Source organism: Epinephelus lanceolatus, chromosome 5 (genome assembly GCF_041903045.1).
Source record: "Epinephelus lanceolatus isolate andai-2023 chromosome 5, ASM4190304v1, whole genome shotgun sequence".
Taxonomy (NCBI): Eukaryota; Metazoa; Chordata; class Actinopteri; order Perciformes; family Serranidae; genus Epinephelus; species Epinephelus lanceolatus.
In genome coordinates this window covers 24,229,332-24,244,572 of record NC_135738.1, presented here as the reverse complement: position 1 = coordinate 24,244,572, position 15,241 = coordinate 24,229,332, and the positions used below count along the sequence as shown (strand labels likewise).

The window sequence follows — 15,241 nt, the reverse complement described above, 5'->3', positions numbered from 1 at the left end:
TTATGTACACTTCACTTTTTTTCCCACTGAGGACATCAAAAACACTAAGTATAACTAAATATTACATCCAAATTTTGGTTTCCGTGGCAACAATGCAATCGTAGCATGAGCCCAGCTTGAACTTTCTTAAAGCACGTCAGGCTTTGTTTTTCCTCTGTCATCATATCGTAAACGGTTCTGCGCTATCTTTCTCTTTTGCTCTGTCTTTTTTTTTTAATCCCTCACAACTTTCGTCGTGCTTAGCAAAAGGAAACACAAACTGGCTGTCTTCAAGGCACAGAGTCACAGGCAGACAAAAATAGAGCCAGTTTGCCAGACTGACGGTTATCTCCTTTCACTAACAGGCTGAAAGTCACGTCTTCAATCGCCAAGTTTTTATGTAATTTTTTTTTTTTTTAGAAGTTGAAGAGTTTTGAAAAAAGTGTGCAGACTCAACCTCCAGCGAGACTTTGAATCATCCTATGCAATAATTACCTTTACCAATAATTACCTAGCGTTATGTGTAGAATTTTATCTTTAAGTCTATTCTTTTAAAATTATTCTTATTTATGTATGTGGGACTGTGTGCATATGTGTGTCTGACTGACCGTCTTCCGGTAAGAACAGGGTTAGTGGCTCGCTCTGGACCCCTCCGTCCCCCTGCACCGTGCTGGAGGTCATCCACACGATGTAGTTTGTGCCCCCAATCAGCCGAGTCAGAGTGTAGGAGAGGGCTGAATCAGGGGAGGCAGGTGCAGGTAAGTCTGAAACAGGAACCCTCTGTGGAGAAAAAGGAGCGTTAGGATTACTTTCACACACTGACAGAGGCCTTTAATCAAGAGCACAATACGTGCTATGTATGCAGATGGGTGACAAATGAAATGAAAACCTATCATTAAGTGTCTCAGCCAGGTGTTAATCCTGCATTTATTATGTTTCCACACTAATTTATTCAGATTTTTTAGGTTTTTGGACACTTGGGGGAAGTGGAAGCTGTAAACCAAGCGGCAACCATCTGGGCTGAAAAATGAAACCAATGCCGAAGTCCCAAAAACAGTTCCAGTACAGTTCCTTAAATGGCCACTTGAGGCTGGCTCCAGGAGCAAGTCAGTACTCATCGAAACCCATGTTAAAATGCCCAACTATTGCAGAAACAAACATGTTTACAGCCTGGTACACCATCCCTTTATTACTATCATCGTCCACTGTAACCATCCTAAATTGCAGCACCAGTTACATTACACGTGTCATACCTCATAGCTCTCACTGGGGCAAAGACTGTGTGCAGTCCTTCATTGAATAGCTTTGGTGTCACCATAGTCTATGATTTAGATCCACCCACATCTAGTCACTTCTGGCTCCAAAAAGCCAAGTGGTGACGGCCAAAATGCCAAACTTAAGCTTCAAAATGGGACTCTACAAACCAGTGGGTGGCTGTATCCAGTATACAGTCTATGTGACGAACAAAATATTGATATATCATCCCATTATAAAGCTGATCTTATGAATGTGTAAGCAACTAGCTTAGAGTTCGTTAGCTATTTACACATCCAAGAGACACAAAGCAATGTTTGCATTTATTTATTTATTTATGTTTGCATTTGTGTGTTCACCCGACCAATGTAGGTAAATTTTCTCTCTCTTTTAGCTCTGTTTTGGTCTCTATACACTACTCAGGGAAATATTTGGCTCATTAGCTGCTAAATGCAGCACTATGTTACCAGCTAGTTGCTAACTTTGACTGTTTGGTGTTGTGCATGTAGCTTACAGTAAGGTTTTTCTTAGCTGGAAACAACTACCTGCTGCTGGCAACAAAGTCAATGAGAGCAGTGTGAGGGAACCAAAACAGGAAAGTTGCAGGCCAGAAATCCAAAACAATGAGCTAAAAGACACTAAAATGGGGAACCACTGAGTCACGACTAGCAACACTTTCTACATTACAAGTAGTCATTTGACCTATTTTTTATATAAAAATATGCTGCATGCAGCTTTAATCTGTCACTTGCTGACAGATATATATGGTGCATGTCTCTCACCTGCTGAGCGACAGTGCCGTTATCAGAGTAGTAAATTGTGTAGTGTACAATGATCCCATTGGGTTCAGTAGGCGGGTGCCACAATAAGGTGACAGAGGAGGCGGTCACATTTGCATAAGTCACATTCTGAGGGGGGTCGAATGGTTCTGAAAGCCAAAGAGCACAGACAAATATTCAGGAAGTGAGAAAAAAGTGCTTCATTCAAATGCAGTGTAAAGATTTTTTTTGTATGAGAGGATGATAAAGTTATCTATCTAAAAATGCTCTGCTAATCATCAAGCACCTGCATCAGTGGTGGTAAAGCTGATGTAGATCAGCACTCCTCCATTTCCCAGCCTGGTCCAGCTGGAAACGGAGGCGTTGTAGCGACTCTCTGAGTCTACATTAATAACCACTGATGTCCCTGTCACATTCTGCCACAGCTCAGTCGTTTCATTCCTGACAAAGAGAGCCACCAGATGTTGCAATGTGTTCTGTTTTCCTTTTAAATCTCTTTTTTAAACAGACAGAGAGAGGTGGAAGAAAGAAACTTACCAAACTCTGACCACATAGTAGAGTATGTCTGAATTGGCTTCACGGGGCGGTTCCCATGACAACTCTACCTCATAGTCTGACAACTTCCTGGCGCGGAGGAACTGTGGAGGTGTGTCTGGAGCTGAGATGTAGGAGAAAGGCTTTCCAGTAATGTAATACAAACAGGAGCATGGCCTGTCAATACAGAATCTGATGAGTGATAAAAAATATATTTGCACTGGGCGGATAAGAACCTCAGGAACGTGCCAGACAGACATAGAATATTGCTCTGAAATTAAAAAAACAGGTTAGTTGTAATGATGTTGTTGTTTGTGCTTCTCAGTCCTGATGGGGATCACGCGGGTCATGTGGCATCAAATACCTGTGATGTAACATGATTAGCATGAGCTGAAACAGAGATGTAACTGAAGAGGAAAAGACGAGAGAAAAGTCAGATTTAATCAGATGCCCTTCGAACTCAGTCATGATGTAATCGTGCAGTGTCCTGGAACTGAAAACAAACCCTCCCCTTTTTCTCCCCTCCCCCACCCATCCCTCTCACCATCCTCCAGTGTGGTGATGTTGAGTGGCTCGCTGCTGTGGTTTCCTGGCCCGACACGTGTGTGTGCTTGCACCATGACGCGATAGCGTGCATATTTCCTCAGATGCGTGACGTGGATGAAGTTGGTGAGGGAGGTGAGGTTTAGGTAGTGGGTGGAATTCCACAGCTCTAGGCTGTAGTGGGTAATGATCCCATTAGGCATCAAAGGAGGTTCCCAGGTCACGTTCACCTCGCTGGGACTGACCGACTCATAAGTAACATTGTATGGAGGACTGCCTGGGACTGGAGAGAGAACACAAGATGCACCTTTACTAAAATCTGAACAGATGATATTTTTACTAAAGAGTTTCATAAGAGTGTATTTGCAAGCATCTATCAACACACCATCTTCTCCAGACAGCAGGTATAAAGTGTCAGATGTTTGGTTGCCATGGCCGTAACGTGTGTACGCCCTCACAGACACATTGTAGTAGGTGAATGGCTTCAGGTTCATCAGAGTGACTGTGTTAGAGGACGTGTTCATCAACGCAGAGTAGGATTCGTTCTCATACAGGACCTCGTAATGTTGGATTATCCCATTGGCTTGTTTTGGAGGAGACCAGGCTAATGTGGCAGTGGAGGGGCTGGTGTCAACCACAGCGAGGTTCACAGGCGGAGAGTCAGGCTCTGAGGAAGGGACGGACAAGAAAAATCCCAGAGTGATCTTTCATTGAATAAAATGTGATTAAACTGATAGATTATAGACTGAGACATAATCAAATCAAACAATCTAACTAACCTAGTATCACATATTTACATGTACAGTTTGTGTTCAGCACATACCGTCCTCTAAGGTGAAAACAAAAACGTCGTCTTCCTCAGAGAGAGAGCTCTCGCCCACAGCTGTAGATGCAGCTACACGTAGCTTATATGCAGTATACTTGTCCAAATCTATACATTAGAACAGAGACATTTAGCAACAGACTGGTACCATAATTATTATAATGACTGTATAGAGCTGAGCAGAAAAGTTGATTACCTGTTATCAATATGCTGGTGGTATTTGTAACCCATGTCAAGGCCTGATTATTGTGCAGTTTGAGGCCATAGACAGTGTAATGAGTGATCCGCCCATTGGGGTTGAGAGGTGGGACCCAGGTTACTTGTATGGAGGTGGAGCTGATGTTTTGATAGGAAACTTCTAGCACTGAGCTTGGGACTAAACAACACATACAGTTAAAGACATTATTAGGGACAAAGAATTGTTAAGGTTTTGCTAGCCTTCTCATTTGTTTGTTTTTTATCGTTCAGGGTTAATCCAAGTGACATGTAAAAGCAAAACAAAACACTTCCTTTTCTATTTCCTCTTTTCTTTAAATACTGCACTTAAAGTAGATCTTGACTGCATGATTCTTGCACTTTTTGGGGTTGTATCCACATGGTTGAATGCTCTTATTGTTGGTCTCTTTGGACAAAATCGTCAGCTAAATAAATGTAATGTAATGTGATGTAATGTGACCACCGACCCTGCTCCCTGGTCTTCTCGGTGATGTCCGTTGCAGGTCCCTCTCCCACTGTTGTGGAGGCAGTGACCCTGAACGTGTACTCGGTGAAGGGATTCAGATCTGACACCAAGTAAGACACCTCCTCAGACAAAACCTCCATCACCTCCTCTCTAACTGTCACACCTGCAGCATGCATGGAGACACAGATCGATACACAAGACCACATGCACACACAGTATTTAGCACTGGAATAGATAAAAATCCTTCTATGAAGGGCTGCAGGAAGTTAAGAGAAGCAGTGTTCATGGTTATCGCTCTCCCACCTGTAGTACCAGAAGTTGCCACACTACGTGTTGCGTGTCCAGTAATTGATGCATCGTGTGTGGACAGGCGTAGCTGGCCTGGGGTCAGAGCCAAGGGGGAGGAATCTGAGGTCATATCCCCAGCGTGTGATTGCTTTGTCAGCCAGGGTGGAAGTGTAGCAGCTGGCACAGAGGTGAGAGAGAATGCAGAGGTCCCAGAGACCGCAGAGTCAAAAGACTGACTGTTTGTGCTGTAAGTGTGTGACGCAGAAACGTAACTAGTGCTGGGCTTTTCTGTGACCATGGAGTCAGCAGTTGTTTGAGCGTCGGTGTTAGTGATTTGGTCAGCGCTTCTTTGACCAAAGTGTGTGACGGTGGAAGCGGTTGCACCAGTGGGCAGCGTGCGGGCAGAAATAGTAGCTGTGAAAGTGGGCGGTGATGTGACCAGACTGAGCTCAGCAGTTCTCTTACGACGCCCTGGATTGTCCTGGACATCAGGGGGAACGGTCTCATCTTCATGCAAACCAGTTGTATTCTGAAGGTAGAAATATACATGTTATCGTCTGACTGTAGTTTTCGATTTACTCTGGTTGGGTGCAGAGCAAAGCGTTGATTCTGTATCATTTTGGCTCATCAGCTCTTAAAGGTATACTATGCAGGATTTTCCTGAAAAACGATGTATGCACTCAAAAGTAATCTGTCTCAATCATCACTTATGACCCAATAGAAGTGTGTGGCAGTGTATTTGGATGGATGGATGAATTTGACAACAGTTCTAATGGGTCATACAGATGTCCTAACCCTGAAAATCATCAAGTGCTTTTACAATGGAAAAAAACATGTTTCTTTAGTACACACTGTGAGTATACATCCAAGGATTTTTCAACCTTTTCAGCTGAACAGGTTCAGGTTTTAACACTGAGTTTTTATTAGCACTGAGCTGTGATGTGATGCAATTATGGTGGCTATACATAGATGTGACATCTGGCTTACCATCTCTGCCAGGAGGGTGATTTCCTGCAGCAGAACCTCGCCAACCAGAACCTGCAGTTTGTACTGGGTGATCGGACCGTTGGGCTGGGCAGGGATTCTCCAACTCACACGGATTGAAACTGAATCCTCGGCTTCTGCCATCAAGTCCTGTACTGCACTGGGTGCTACTCACACACATAGGGCAAATAGAGCCAGGGAGAATTAGACACAGACATAGAAGTGAACAAAACAAAATTCTAAGTGAATTCCTGAGGATACATCTAAACGCAAAAATACATATGTTAGTACATTAATTTATGAGTGGTCTTACCCTCAGCAGGTGTAATTACATCATCCTGCGCTGCTGGACCCACTTCTCCAGCAGCTTTGGCTCGGACAGCCACCGTGTACCGTGTGTAGGGGGTCAAACCAGTCAGAGAAAACCGCGTGTCTGCTGTGCTGTTTTCATACAAATATCCTGGGATGAAGAAGAAACAGAAAATTGTGAGTGGATTTCTATCAATTTAGAGTTTGTGTCAGTCTATGTATGCATGCAAGTGTGTTCAAGAGTGAATATTTAACAACCTGTTGGCCCATAAAGGTAGAGCACATAGGTGAATTTTCCTGTAATAATGTTGGGAGTGCTCCAGGACACAGATATTGATCTAGACGTCATATTCAATATGGAGAAGTTCTGTGGTGGGTCTTCTGGGGCTGTCATACACAAACACACAGAGATCATTAATTTATAAATGCAGTAAATATTTTATATGCTAACTACAGTCTGGACTGGGGCCTGTTTTGCTTCTTTTTCCACACCTGATTCTGGCATGCGGACCATAGTGGAGGCTATCTGTCCCTCTCCATCAGAGGTAAAGGCAGACACTTCGAACAGATAGGCAGTGTAAGGTCGTAGCTGATCAACTCCTACAGATATGGGCACACTCCAGGAAGCTGCAGGGGGCACGGCGGAGAGGGTGATGGGTGACGACGATGCTGTTATCTCCAAGGGACTAAAAGTCGCGCGGGACAGGATATCAGCTGCATCCTATAGATACAAATCACACAGGACATACACAGAGGGAAAAGTATATTAGAAAAAAATCTAGCCCTATGTTGTATAAATGTTTGTCCTTGTGCTTTGGTTGCATCTATAATCCAGACAGAACAGAACATTTCACAATAACAGTTCAGTGGAAAAGACAAAGGGTGAAAATGTGTAATGCAGTACATTGCAGTGAGGCAGCGCTCCGGTCATGATGTCCTCTGCGTTGACCTCTAACGTGCGGACCGTTTGCCCAGTACGAGCGTGTTTAGCCTTGACAGCAAACTTTGTGATGAGGCCGTTGATGCGGTGCGGCAGGAACCAGGTGACCATGACGGAGGTGTGGTTCTGAGCAAACGCAGTCAAGTTGGTGACCAGGCCGGGGGCTGCAGGAAATGCACACAGAAATTAATGCACACACACACACACAGACATACAATACGGTAAATATAAAATGACTGTGATTTTGAGATCATATGCAAGTGTGTGCATGTGCACAAAAACCCACGGGACTCTGCTGTCTTTATGTATAAAGATTTGCTGAAGGCTCCTATTCCAGCGGGAACTATGGCTGCTACCTAAAGGGACAGAGAGACGGAGAGACAGAGATGGTATAGGTATTACTAATAATGAATAATTCATGTTCCTGTCAATAGGGCAGTCACCAGATCCCGATTGGGTGCTAATCTCAGGCAATGATCACAACTGGAACAGCACTCTGTTCAAGGTGATTCAGTGATCCCAGAAACATGTGAACAACAATGTTACAACAGTATACACCAGGTATGTGTCAATAGTATGTAAACAGAACTCAGCCTCTGCCCACATCTTTAATCTTCTCAAAGATTAAAAGAAAATAAATAAAAAATGAATGATAAAGAAATTAATAATGACACGAAAATGAAATGGCAATTAAAGCCTGATTATCTGGCTAATGGGAAATTCATCTAAATGGACAATAATGAATGCCACCTCCAAAATTTTATCTTGAAAGATCCATCTTCAGCTTTCATTTACTAGATTTCTGCCGGGAACACACTCATCATAGATTCAACCATTTATTGCAACAAATGGAAATACAGATATGCTTGGCATTGATGGGTCTGCACTTAAGACAAGCAGCACTCCTCACATTAGACAAGCAGCATGCCAAGGCAAAACAGTGAGCACAATGCAGAAAACACCCCCGGGTATACAAGAGTGGGCCCAAAGCAAGACATTAAATGCCATTTTGACCTTTAAGCCATGAAGAGACTCATAATTAGAAAGGCGGAGGCTGGGGTGGTGGAGGCAAAGCTTTGCCAGCAGCAGCAGCGGTGTGTGGCAGCATTGGTGTAGCAGGGATCAGTGAGTAGGACGTCACATTTAAATGGACCGCCTTGCTGTGAAAATGGGCTGTGACTGTTGTAATTAAAATGATGATTCAGTCAGTGGGCGGTCAGCTGCTTCCAGCTGGGGCGTATGAACCAACTCAATACTTCATATTTATAGTGGAGCACTATGAAACACACTGCATATTAAACAGAATGTCAACTAATTAATATAGAAGGAACATATTTGTGTCTTTAGTTTGGCCATAGGGCATTTTTCATCTTTTTTCTAATTGGCTTTAAAAATGTTTCTTAATGCAAATATGTGATGAAAATAATCTACAGAGGAGCGTGTCCAGAGAGCAAGCACAACACCTGCACAGTGCAGTCTAATGCAAAAATAACATTAAAAACTGCAACCTCAAATTACCATAGAGTGAATCAATGACTCTTATTGAGCCAAAGAAGATTATGCACACAGTATATTGCTGCGTCAATGCTCATTTCCATTTATATTAAAAAATGTAAAATTATATACATTGACTGATAGAAGACAGATGAAATAGGTGAAAAGATATAGGATTGTATTTTGAGATTGTTACTGTATGAAAAATAAGCAAATTTAAAAAGAGAGGGAAAACAATTAAATGCAAATAAATAATTAAATTTAATAAGAAATGACTAAGATAAAATACATAGACACAATACTTTTAACATTAAGTAAAAAAGACCAAATTAAATATATTAAAAAAGAAACATTAATTAAATTCAATCCCTAAAAGTATCTATCTATTTGTGGGGTGATTTTGTGGAATGGACTAGAGGAAGCGATCAAACAAAGTAAAAACATCAGTCAGTTTAAAAGGATGTACAAAAAAAATACTTTTTGCGAAGTACAGAAATGAGGAGGGGGAATGCAGAGCTCTCTTATGGTAATATTGTTATTGGTTTTCTTTTGTTCATTTCTGGGTAGTGTTGTTAATTATATATGAAGAGCATAAACAGAGTAGTTTACTCATGGGGATGCACGCTGGGACAGAGAGTTTGTTTATGAGATTGACTGTGTATTGATGGAGTAGGATAGAGCATACATTTTATATATATTGAGTAGTTTATTATTTTTTTAAATGTTTAAAATAAAGTATATTTAATCGAAATCTAAGAATAGTAACATGAATTGGACATTTTAAAGGTCACATAAGAAATAGGCCTTAATAACACTTAATAACAGTGTTCATGATTTTATCTTAATTGCCTGAGAATAACTGTATTTGGAGTTTTTTTTAAGTTTTTTTATTACCATACAGCAATTACACTGTTGAAATAAAGAAAAATAAAATGAAATGAATCAAGATAAATTAAAAATAAAATAAAAAAAACTGTCAATAGTTAGTAATACTTACTTAAAACAGATTAAAGGAAGCAATAGGATAGCAGTTTTTTACAGCTTATCATTCAGGTGATATTAACATAATTACAATGTTCTTAGTTTGTCAGTTCAGCTTTGTGCATGGCTTAGAGGGCCACCACACTCACAGGTGAGATGCAGTAATATGATACACGCACATGCACACACACACATATACACACACACACATGCACACGCACACACACGCACGCACGCACACACACACACACACACACACACACACACACACACAAACTCATAATCGCACGCACACACAAATACAGAATGTGCAGGTATAATCACAATGTGTGTCAGCCTCTCAGAGTCCATTTGTATGAAGGTCATTGTGGGTTAATGAATTCTGAAAACTAATAAGCACGATCACATTCAAGCTCAGTGACAACAGACAGTGGAAAGAGCCATGGCTGATCCATAGATCTGTTTACCTGATTAATAATGCAGCCAGGATCAATTACCAGCATTCAGCCAGATCAAGAGAATAGTCTGCTCCTGTGGGATCTGTCCACATGATAATACACGAAAACAGTTTCCAGGAATATGCTTGTTATCACACACACTAAGATTGTTGGTGCTTGGGTGTGTGTCTAATGAATAGAAAAATTTAAGTAAATATATTCACAGAATTTGGCTCTTAAGTTTATCAAAGCTTCTATTTTTTGTGTGCTATTTTTGGTGCATAAAGTTTTTATTGCTTGGCTTTGGTTGTGTTTGAGCAGATTTCTATCAGCTACTCTCTAATGGGAATAAAGATTTGAATCTTGAATTGTGTATCCTACCTCAATGTGGTACGTAGAACCTGAGGTGAAGTCAGTGAGCAGCGTCTCTGGTATGTCCAGGTACTTGGTCACCTGGGTGAAGGTGGGATCGGGGTAGGGACACACCTCCTTGTACCTGCAGGGAGAAATCAGTTTTTAAGATCAGCATCATCTTACATAAACTTACATTATATTTTAATAAACAGTATGAGGGTGGATGAAGGACCCTGAGCAACAGTAAAAGACTTATATTCAGTTAGATTTAGGTGCAAAACTGTCAGTGGCAGAAAGAAAAGTTAAAGTTAAAGAAGCGGTTTGTAAGATTTAGGGGGATTTAGTGGCATCTAGGGGAGAGAATTGCACATTGCAACCAGCTGAAACTTTCTTTCCAAAACAAACAGTTTCACCTTACAAATCAGTGTTTCTCCTAAGCTCTCGTCATGGAGGGGCTGCCAACTACAGTGGCCAATGCAAAATGCAAAGAGCCCCCTCTAGAGTCAGTGTTTGGATTGTCCATTCTGGGCTACTGTAGAAAAATGGCAATTCATCATAACATTCTCCGTAGATGAGAATCGGCTTCCTATCTAGATATAAATGGCTCATTCTAAGGTAACAAAAACACAATAATTCTTATTTTTAGGTGACCTTACACTAACGAAAACTACTTATATACTTATGCTTATTATATTATAATCCATTTCTACCAATATATCTCTCTAAAACCTACACACTGGACCTTTAAGTTTACTCAGTTCCTGTATTTAAGCACAGTTTTAAAGTACCTCTTTGAACTCAGTGACAGAAATCTCTGTCTTTCCGGCTATTTTAGACTAAAATTTTTGTCAATTTGTTATAATAAATTTCTAAAATCCCTTCTTCTGTCTTGTTTCAAGGAGACACTAATTTGTAGGACATTTAAAACAAGTCAATTTAAATTAAAAACAGGTTGAAATATTGTCAATATACTGTACAAAATGTGGTTTTTAGGGCTCTGTAATAAAATTAAACTGCACTGTGCTTAGTGAGTAAGCAGTTAAAACCTCCACTTAGACCCACAACAACAAAAATACTGCATTATTGCATCAGTAGTAATAATCCTATGATATATATGACAGCACAAAAGGGGCCATTTGGCATAATAATTACTTCTGAATGCAGGAATTTAACTTGCAAAGAGTTATTTAAATTGTAGTATTACTGCTTTTGCTCAGGTAAAATATTTGAATGCTTCTTCCACCCCCGAAAACTGCAAATCACTGGAGTCCCACACATGGAAAAATAAAGTGTGTACAAAACCACAATGCACAGAGATGTTTATTATTTTTTAATTGATATGTATCTTTGTGGTAAGTCTTTCCTTTATTTATTGGTATTCTCTTTTCATTAAATTTGACAAATGTATATTTAGTAAATTGATACTTTATATTTTCATGGTCTCACGGTGACTCAGCAGACAAAGACAATAACACTCTCCTGGATTTTGAATCTGACATTCACCACCTGTGTGTACCTGCTCCAGTAGACCAAAAATAAATCTTTTTTAGTTTTTCCAAAAGACAACAAAGAATTACCTGATGACATATCCGTCTATATTGTTGGCATCCGGCGGCATGGTCCACGAGAGCAGGATACCGTTAGAGCCCACAGCCTCTCCTTCCAGGCCTAAAGGTGGACCAGGAACTAGAGGGGACGATGGGAAGAGTGTGAATGAAAAAAGAGGAGAAAAGAGAACAGAAGATTGTCTTCACATCCCATCTTCACTCTATATACTGTGTTCAAAATCATCAATACAGCAAATATCCAATACAGATACTTGTGTATATCACAATTCAACAGAACACAGAGTCATTTGAAGAATACTGTTGTTGTCTGTGGGGGTCTGATCCTCCGAGCGTGTGTGTATGAATGTGTGTGTGTGAGAGAGAGTGTTTTAGGCTGAACTCTGATGAATAAGGCCTCACACAGCAGTGGCATTTCACTGACATTCACTGCAGACCCATTCATCCTGCGGTTCAAAAGCCCGGGCTTAAGTTACCTAAGAGGAATTAAACAGGGAACAAACACACACAGACACACACGCACAAACACACACACATGTACTGTACTAATTCCTTCCCCTCAGTGTGTGTGTGTGCATGTGCTACACAGGGACTAAATTAAACAGCAGAGGGCAGACGAGAACCTGATGGCACTTTAACACCCAAAAACAAAACCCATCTAAACAACAACAACAAACAGTGCGTGCCCGTCTCACCGCTCTCATTAGTATTGATCATGCGGCTGACTCCAGGGCTGATGTTGGAGGAGGAGGAGGAGGCCGCGGTGACCGTTACGCTGTATTGTGTCCCCGGACTAACATTCACCACATCAGCCTGCGAAAACAGACACATGGTCACAACATATACACACACCAGTGCACACACAAGACCAACAAGCTCAACACTAATGTATTGTAGATCAGTGGTTCCCCTACATTTTGAAAGTAACTACGGTATGTATATACTCGAGTGCTCACTTAAGTGCAAATTTGACATACTTATACTTTAATTGAGTATTTCCATTTTATGCAACTTTATAATTCTACTACATTATAAACTACATCTGTCTAACAGCTTTAGTTACTTTTCAGATTACAATTTTTTATATTGTTCTTGTCCAGAAATCCATGCATCTTCAGATGTGTTGATGTGGAACGTTTGTGATAAACTGGGGGATGAAGTGTTCCTGTATGTGTGAAGAAAATCCTCCTACTTCTCAAGCTAAATAAACTCTTTAAAAGATCATGCCTTTGTGGTTGCTGCTGCAAAGCTTTGGAATAGCCTTCCACTTTCAACAAAATGCTCCCCCTCCATTAACACATTCAAGACAAATCTTAAAACATACATTCAATGGCCCGTGGTTGTTTGTAGTGGTTTTATTATTTTAGTATTTTATCGTATGTAACTGTTCTTACCGGTGTCTTTCTGTTTTATATTTGTGTACATGTCACATTGCTATATATTTGTGTGTCATTCTTTTAATTTGTACAGCAGTTTGGTCAACTGTTTTCAAAAACATGTGCTACACAAATGAACTTGATTTGATTTGATAAACCCTCTTGTATCAGTTGATAAATGCGTTGTCACAAAGCTGAAAACAGGCTTTTTTTCTGACTTTTTATAGACATGTGGTTCCCACAGGACAGCCACGCTACGAACATATGATGTTCTTGTAGAATATGATGCATCGCTATAGATTAAATTACCCAACAGTATATACAATGAGCACATGGCATGGCAGTAATAGAACTAGTGGTAGCAATCTCAACCAGCATAGACAACCGGGAATACACTGTGGGGGTCTTTATTGATCTCAAGAAGGCCTTCGATACTACTGACCATTGCATACTCTTTAAAAAAATGAAGAGGTATGGTGTTAGAGGAGTAGCCCATGAATGGCTCAAAAGCTACTTGGGCGACAGGGAGCAGTATGTGCATATGAATAATGCAGACTCAGACCCACTAAAAATAACTCATGGAGTCCCCCAAGGTTCTGTGCTGGGTCCCAAACTTTTTATCCTGTACATAAATGATATCTGTGATGCAATGCCATTGCTTAAGTTTGTCCTCTTTGCCGACGACACAAGTTTACATAGCTCCAGAAAAGATCTTGGGCAGCTCTTGTGTGCAGTGGAAAAGGAATTAGTGACCCTCAAGAAGTGGTTTGAGATTAATAAATTATCACTGAATCTATGTAAAACAAAATACATTATATTCGGCAATAAAAAAAATCAATAGACCGGTCAAACTATTTATAAATGGTGTCGAAATTGAACAAGTTTATGAACATAAATTCTTGGGAACCATTATAGACAATAGACTCAGCTGGAAACCACATATAGATAATATAAAAACAAAAGTCTCAAAAACAATTGCAATAGGCCTACTACATAAAATTAAGTACACAGTGAACAAAAACTCACTTTACATACTGTACTGCTCCCTCATACTTCCATACCTAACATATTGTGTGGAGGTATGGGGGAACACATATAAAACAATCATCAAACCAATCTTCATCCTGCAAAAGAAAGCCATTAGAATTGTACATCAAAAGGACTACTTTGCACCAACCAATCCACTTTTCATCAGTACAAATACTCTGAAATTAGAAGATCTGGTTAACCTCAACACTGCTGTAATACTCTATAAGGCTCACAACAACCTACTTCCACCCTGCATACAGGAGCTGCTCTCAACCAGAGTGTCCCAGTATGACCTTATAGGGGAACATTTTTAAGAAATCAAAGGCAAGGACCAACATAAAAGGCAAATGCATATCTGTAATTGGAGTAAACTTATGGAATAACCTTGATAAAGAATTAAAAACATGCACATCAGTCACAAAATTTAAAAAGATGTTTAAAACTAAGGTATTCAATAAATATAAAATATTAGGATAAAGTAAGCCAATTATTAGTACAAATTGAAGATTTTGCTTAGATTAATATTATTTATTGTTTTCAGTTTAGATAAAAAATCATTGTTTAAAACTGTGCCATCCCGTTATCTTGTTCTGTTTCTGTAACTTTCCTTCTTGTAAATAGGGTAGGCAATAATAAGCTGTTGCTTCAGCCTACGCCTTTTCGCCCATACTTTATAGAAATCCTAATTGTATGTATGTAAATATCATGTTCTGTTGAATGGATGAATAAATCACTACTTACTACTTACTACACATCCTTAAACATTTACAGCAGTTAAATGCACATTACTGCAGCACAAACATGAATCCAAAAACATCATATATAACAGTAAAACACTGACAGCAACCATTTTATTGCACAATAACGAATTAATACTTTAATTTCAGCAA

At 40.1% G+C, this 15,241-nt stretch overlaps 2 protein-coding genes across 2 annotated transcripts in view; both read right to left on the bottom strand.

Annotated features, from left to right (window-relative positions):
* ptprq (protein tyrosine phosphatase receptor type Q) overlaps window positions 1-15,241 on the bottom strand; it is a 57,931-nt gene that overhangs the window by 26,263 nt on the left and 16,427 nt on the right. Inside the window, exons 19-33 of the mRNA XM_078167913.1 lie at window positions 12,642-12,759; window positions 11,959-12,067; window positions 10,409-10,523; window positions 7,402-7,471; window positions 7,080-7,279; window positions 6,668-6,896; window positions 6,434-6,562; window positions 6,180-6,326; window positions 5,870-6,033; window positions 4,898-5,411; window positions 4,596-4,757; window positions 4,109-4,288; window positions 3,913-4,020; window positions 3,475-3,756; window positions 3,091-3,372 (exon numbers count right to left, since the gene is read on the bottom strand). Of these exons, the coding sequence (XP_078024039.1) occupies window positions 3,091-3,372; window positions 3,475-3,756; window positions 3,913-4,020; window positions 4,109-4,288; window positions 4,596-4,757; window positions 4,898-5,411; window positions 5,870-6,033; window positions 6,180-6,326; window positions 6,434-6,562; window positions 6,668-6,896; window positions 7,080-7,279; window positions 7,402-7,471; window positions 10,409-10,523; window positions 11,959-12,067; window positions 12,642-12,759 (2,809 nt within the window). The remainder of the gene's footprint in view (window positions 1-3,090; window positions 3,373-3,474; window positions 3,757-3,912; window positions 4,021-4,108; window positions 4,289-4,595; window positions 4,758-4,897; window positions 5,412-5,869; window positions 6,034-6,179; window positions 6,327-6,433; window positions 6,563-6,667; window positions 6,897-7,079; window positions 7,280-7,401; window positions 7,472-10,408; window positions 10,524-11,958; window positions 12,068-12,641; window positions 12,760-15,241) is intronic.
* Window positions 416-3,081, bottom strand: LOC144463562 (phosphatidylinositol phosphatase PTPRQ-like). The gene is made up of 5 exons (XM_078168302.1): window positions 3,078-3,081; window positions 2,550-2,670; window positions 2,299-2,453; window positions 2,016-2,161; window positions 416-759 (listed from the first exon to the last, which is right to left on the bottom strand). Exons 1-5 carry the CDS (start codon window positions 3,079-3,081, stop codon window positions 547-549), a joined length of 639 nt encoding a protein of 212 aa, XP_078024428.1. The 3' UTR covers window positions 416-546.

What these genes read in the sequence shown, in the direction of transcription:
- LOC144463562 (XM_078168302.1), bottom strand. An exon ending in TACTATGTGGTCAGAGTTTG is followed by an intron (nt 2,454 to 2,549) that starts GTAAGTTTCTTT and finishes TCTCTTTGTCAG; the next exon opens with GAATGAAACGACTGAGCTGT. An exon ending in CTTTACCACCACTGATGCAG is followed by an intron (nt 2,162 to 2,298) that starts GTGCTTGATGAT and finishes TTTGGCTTTCAG; the next exon opens with AACCATTCGACCCCCCTCAG.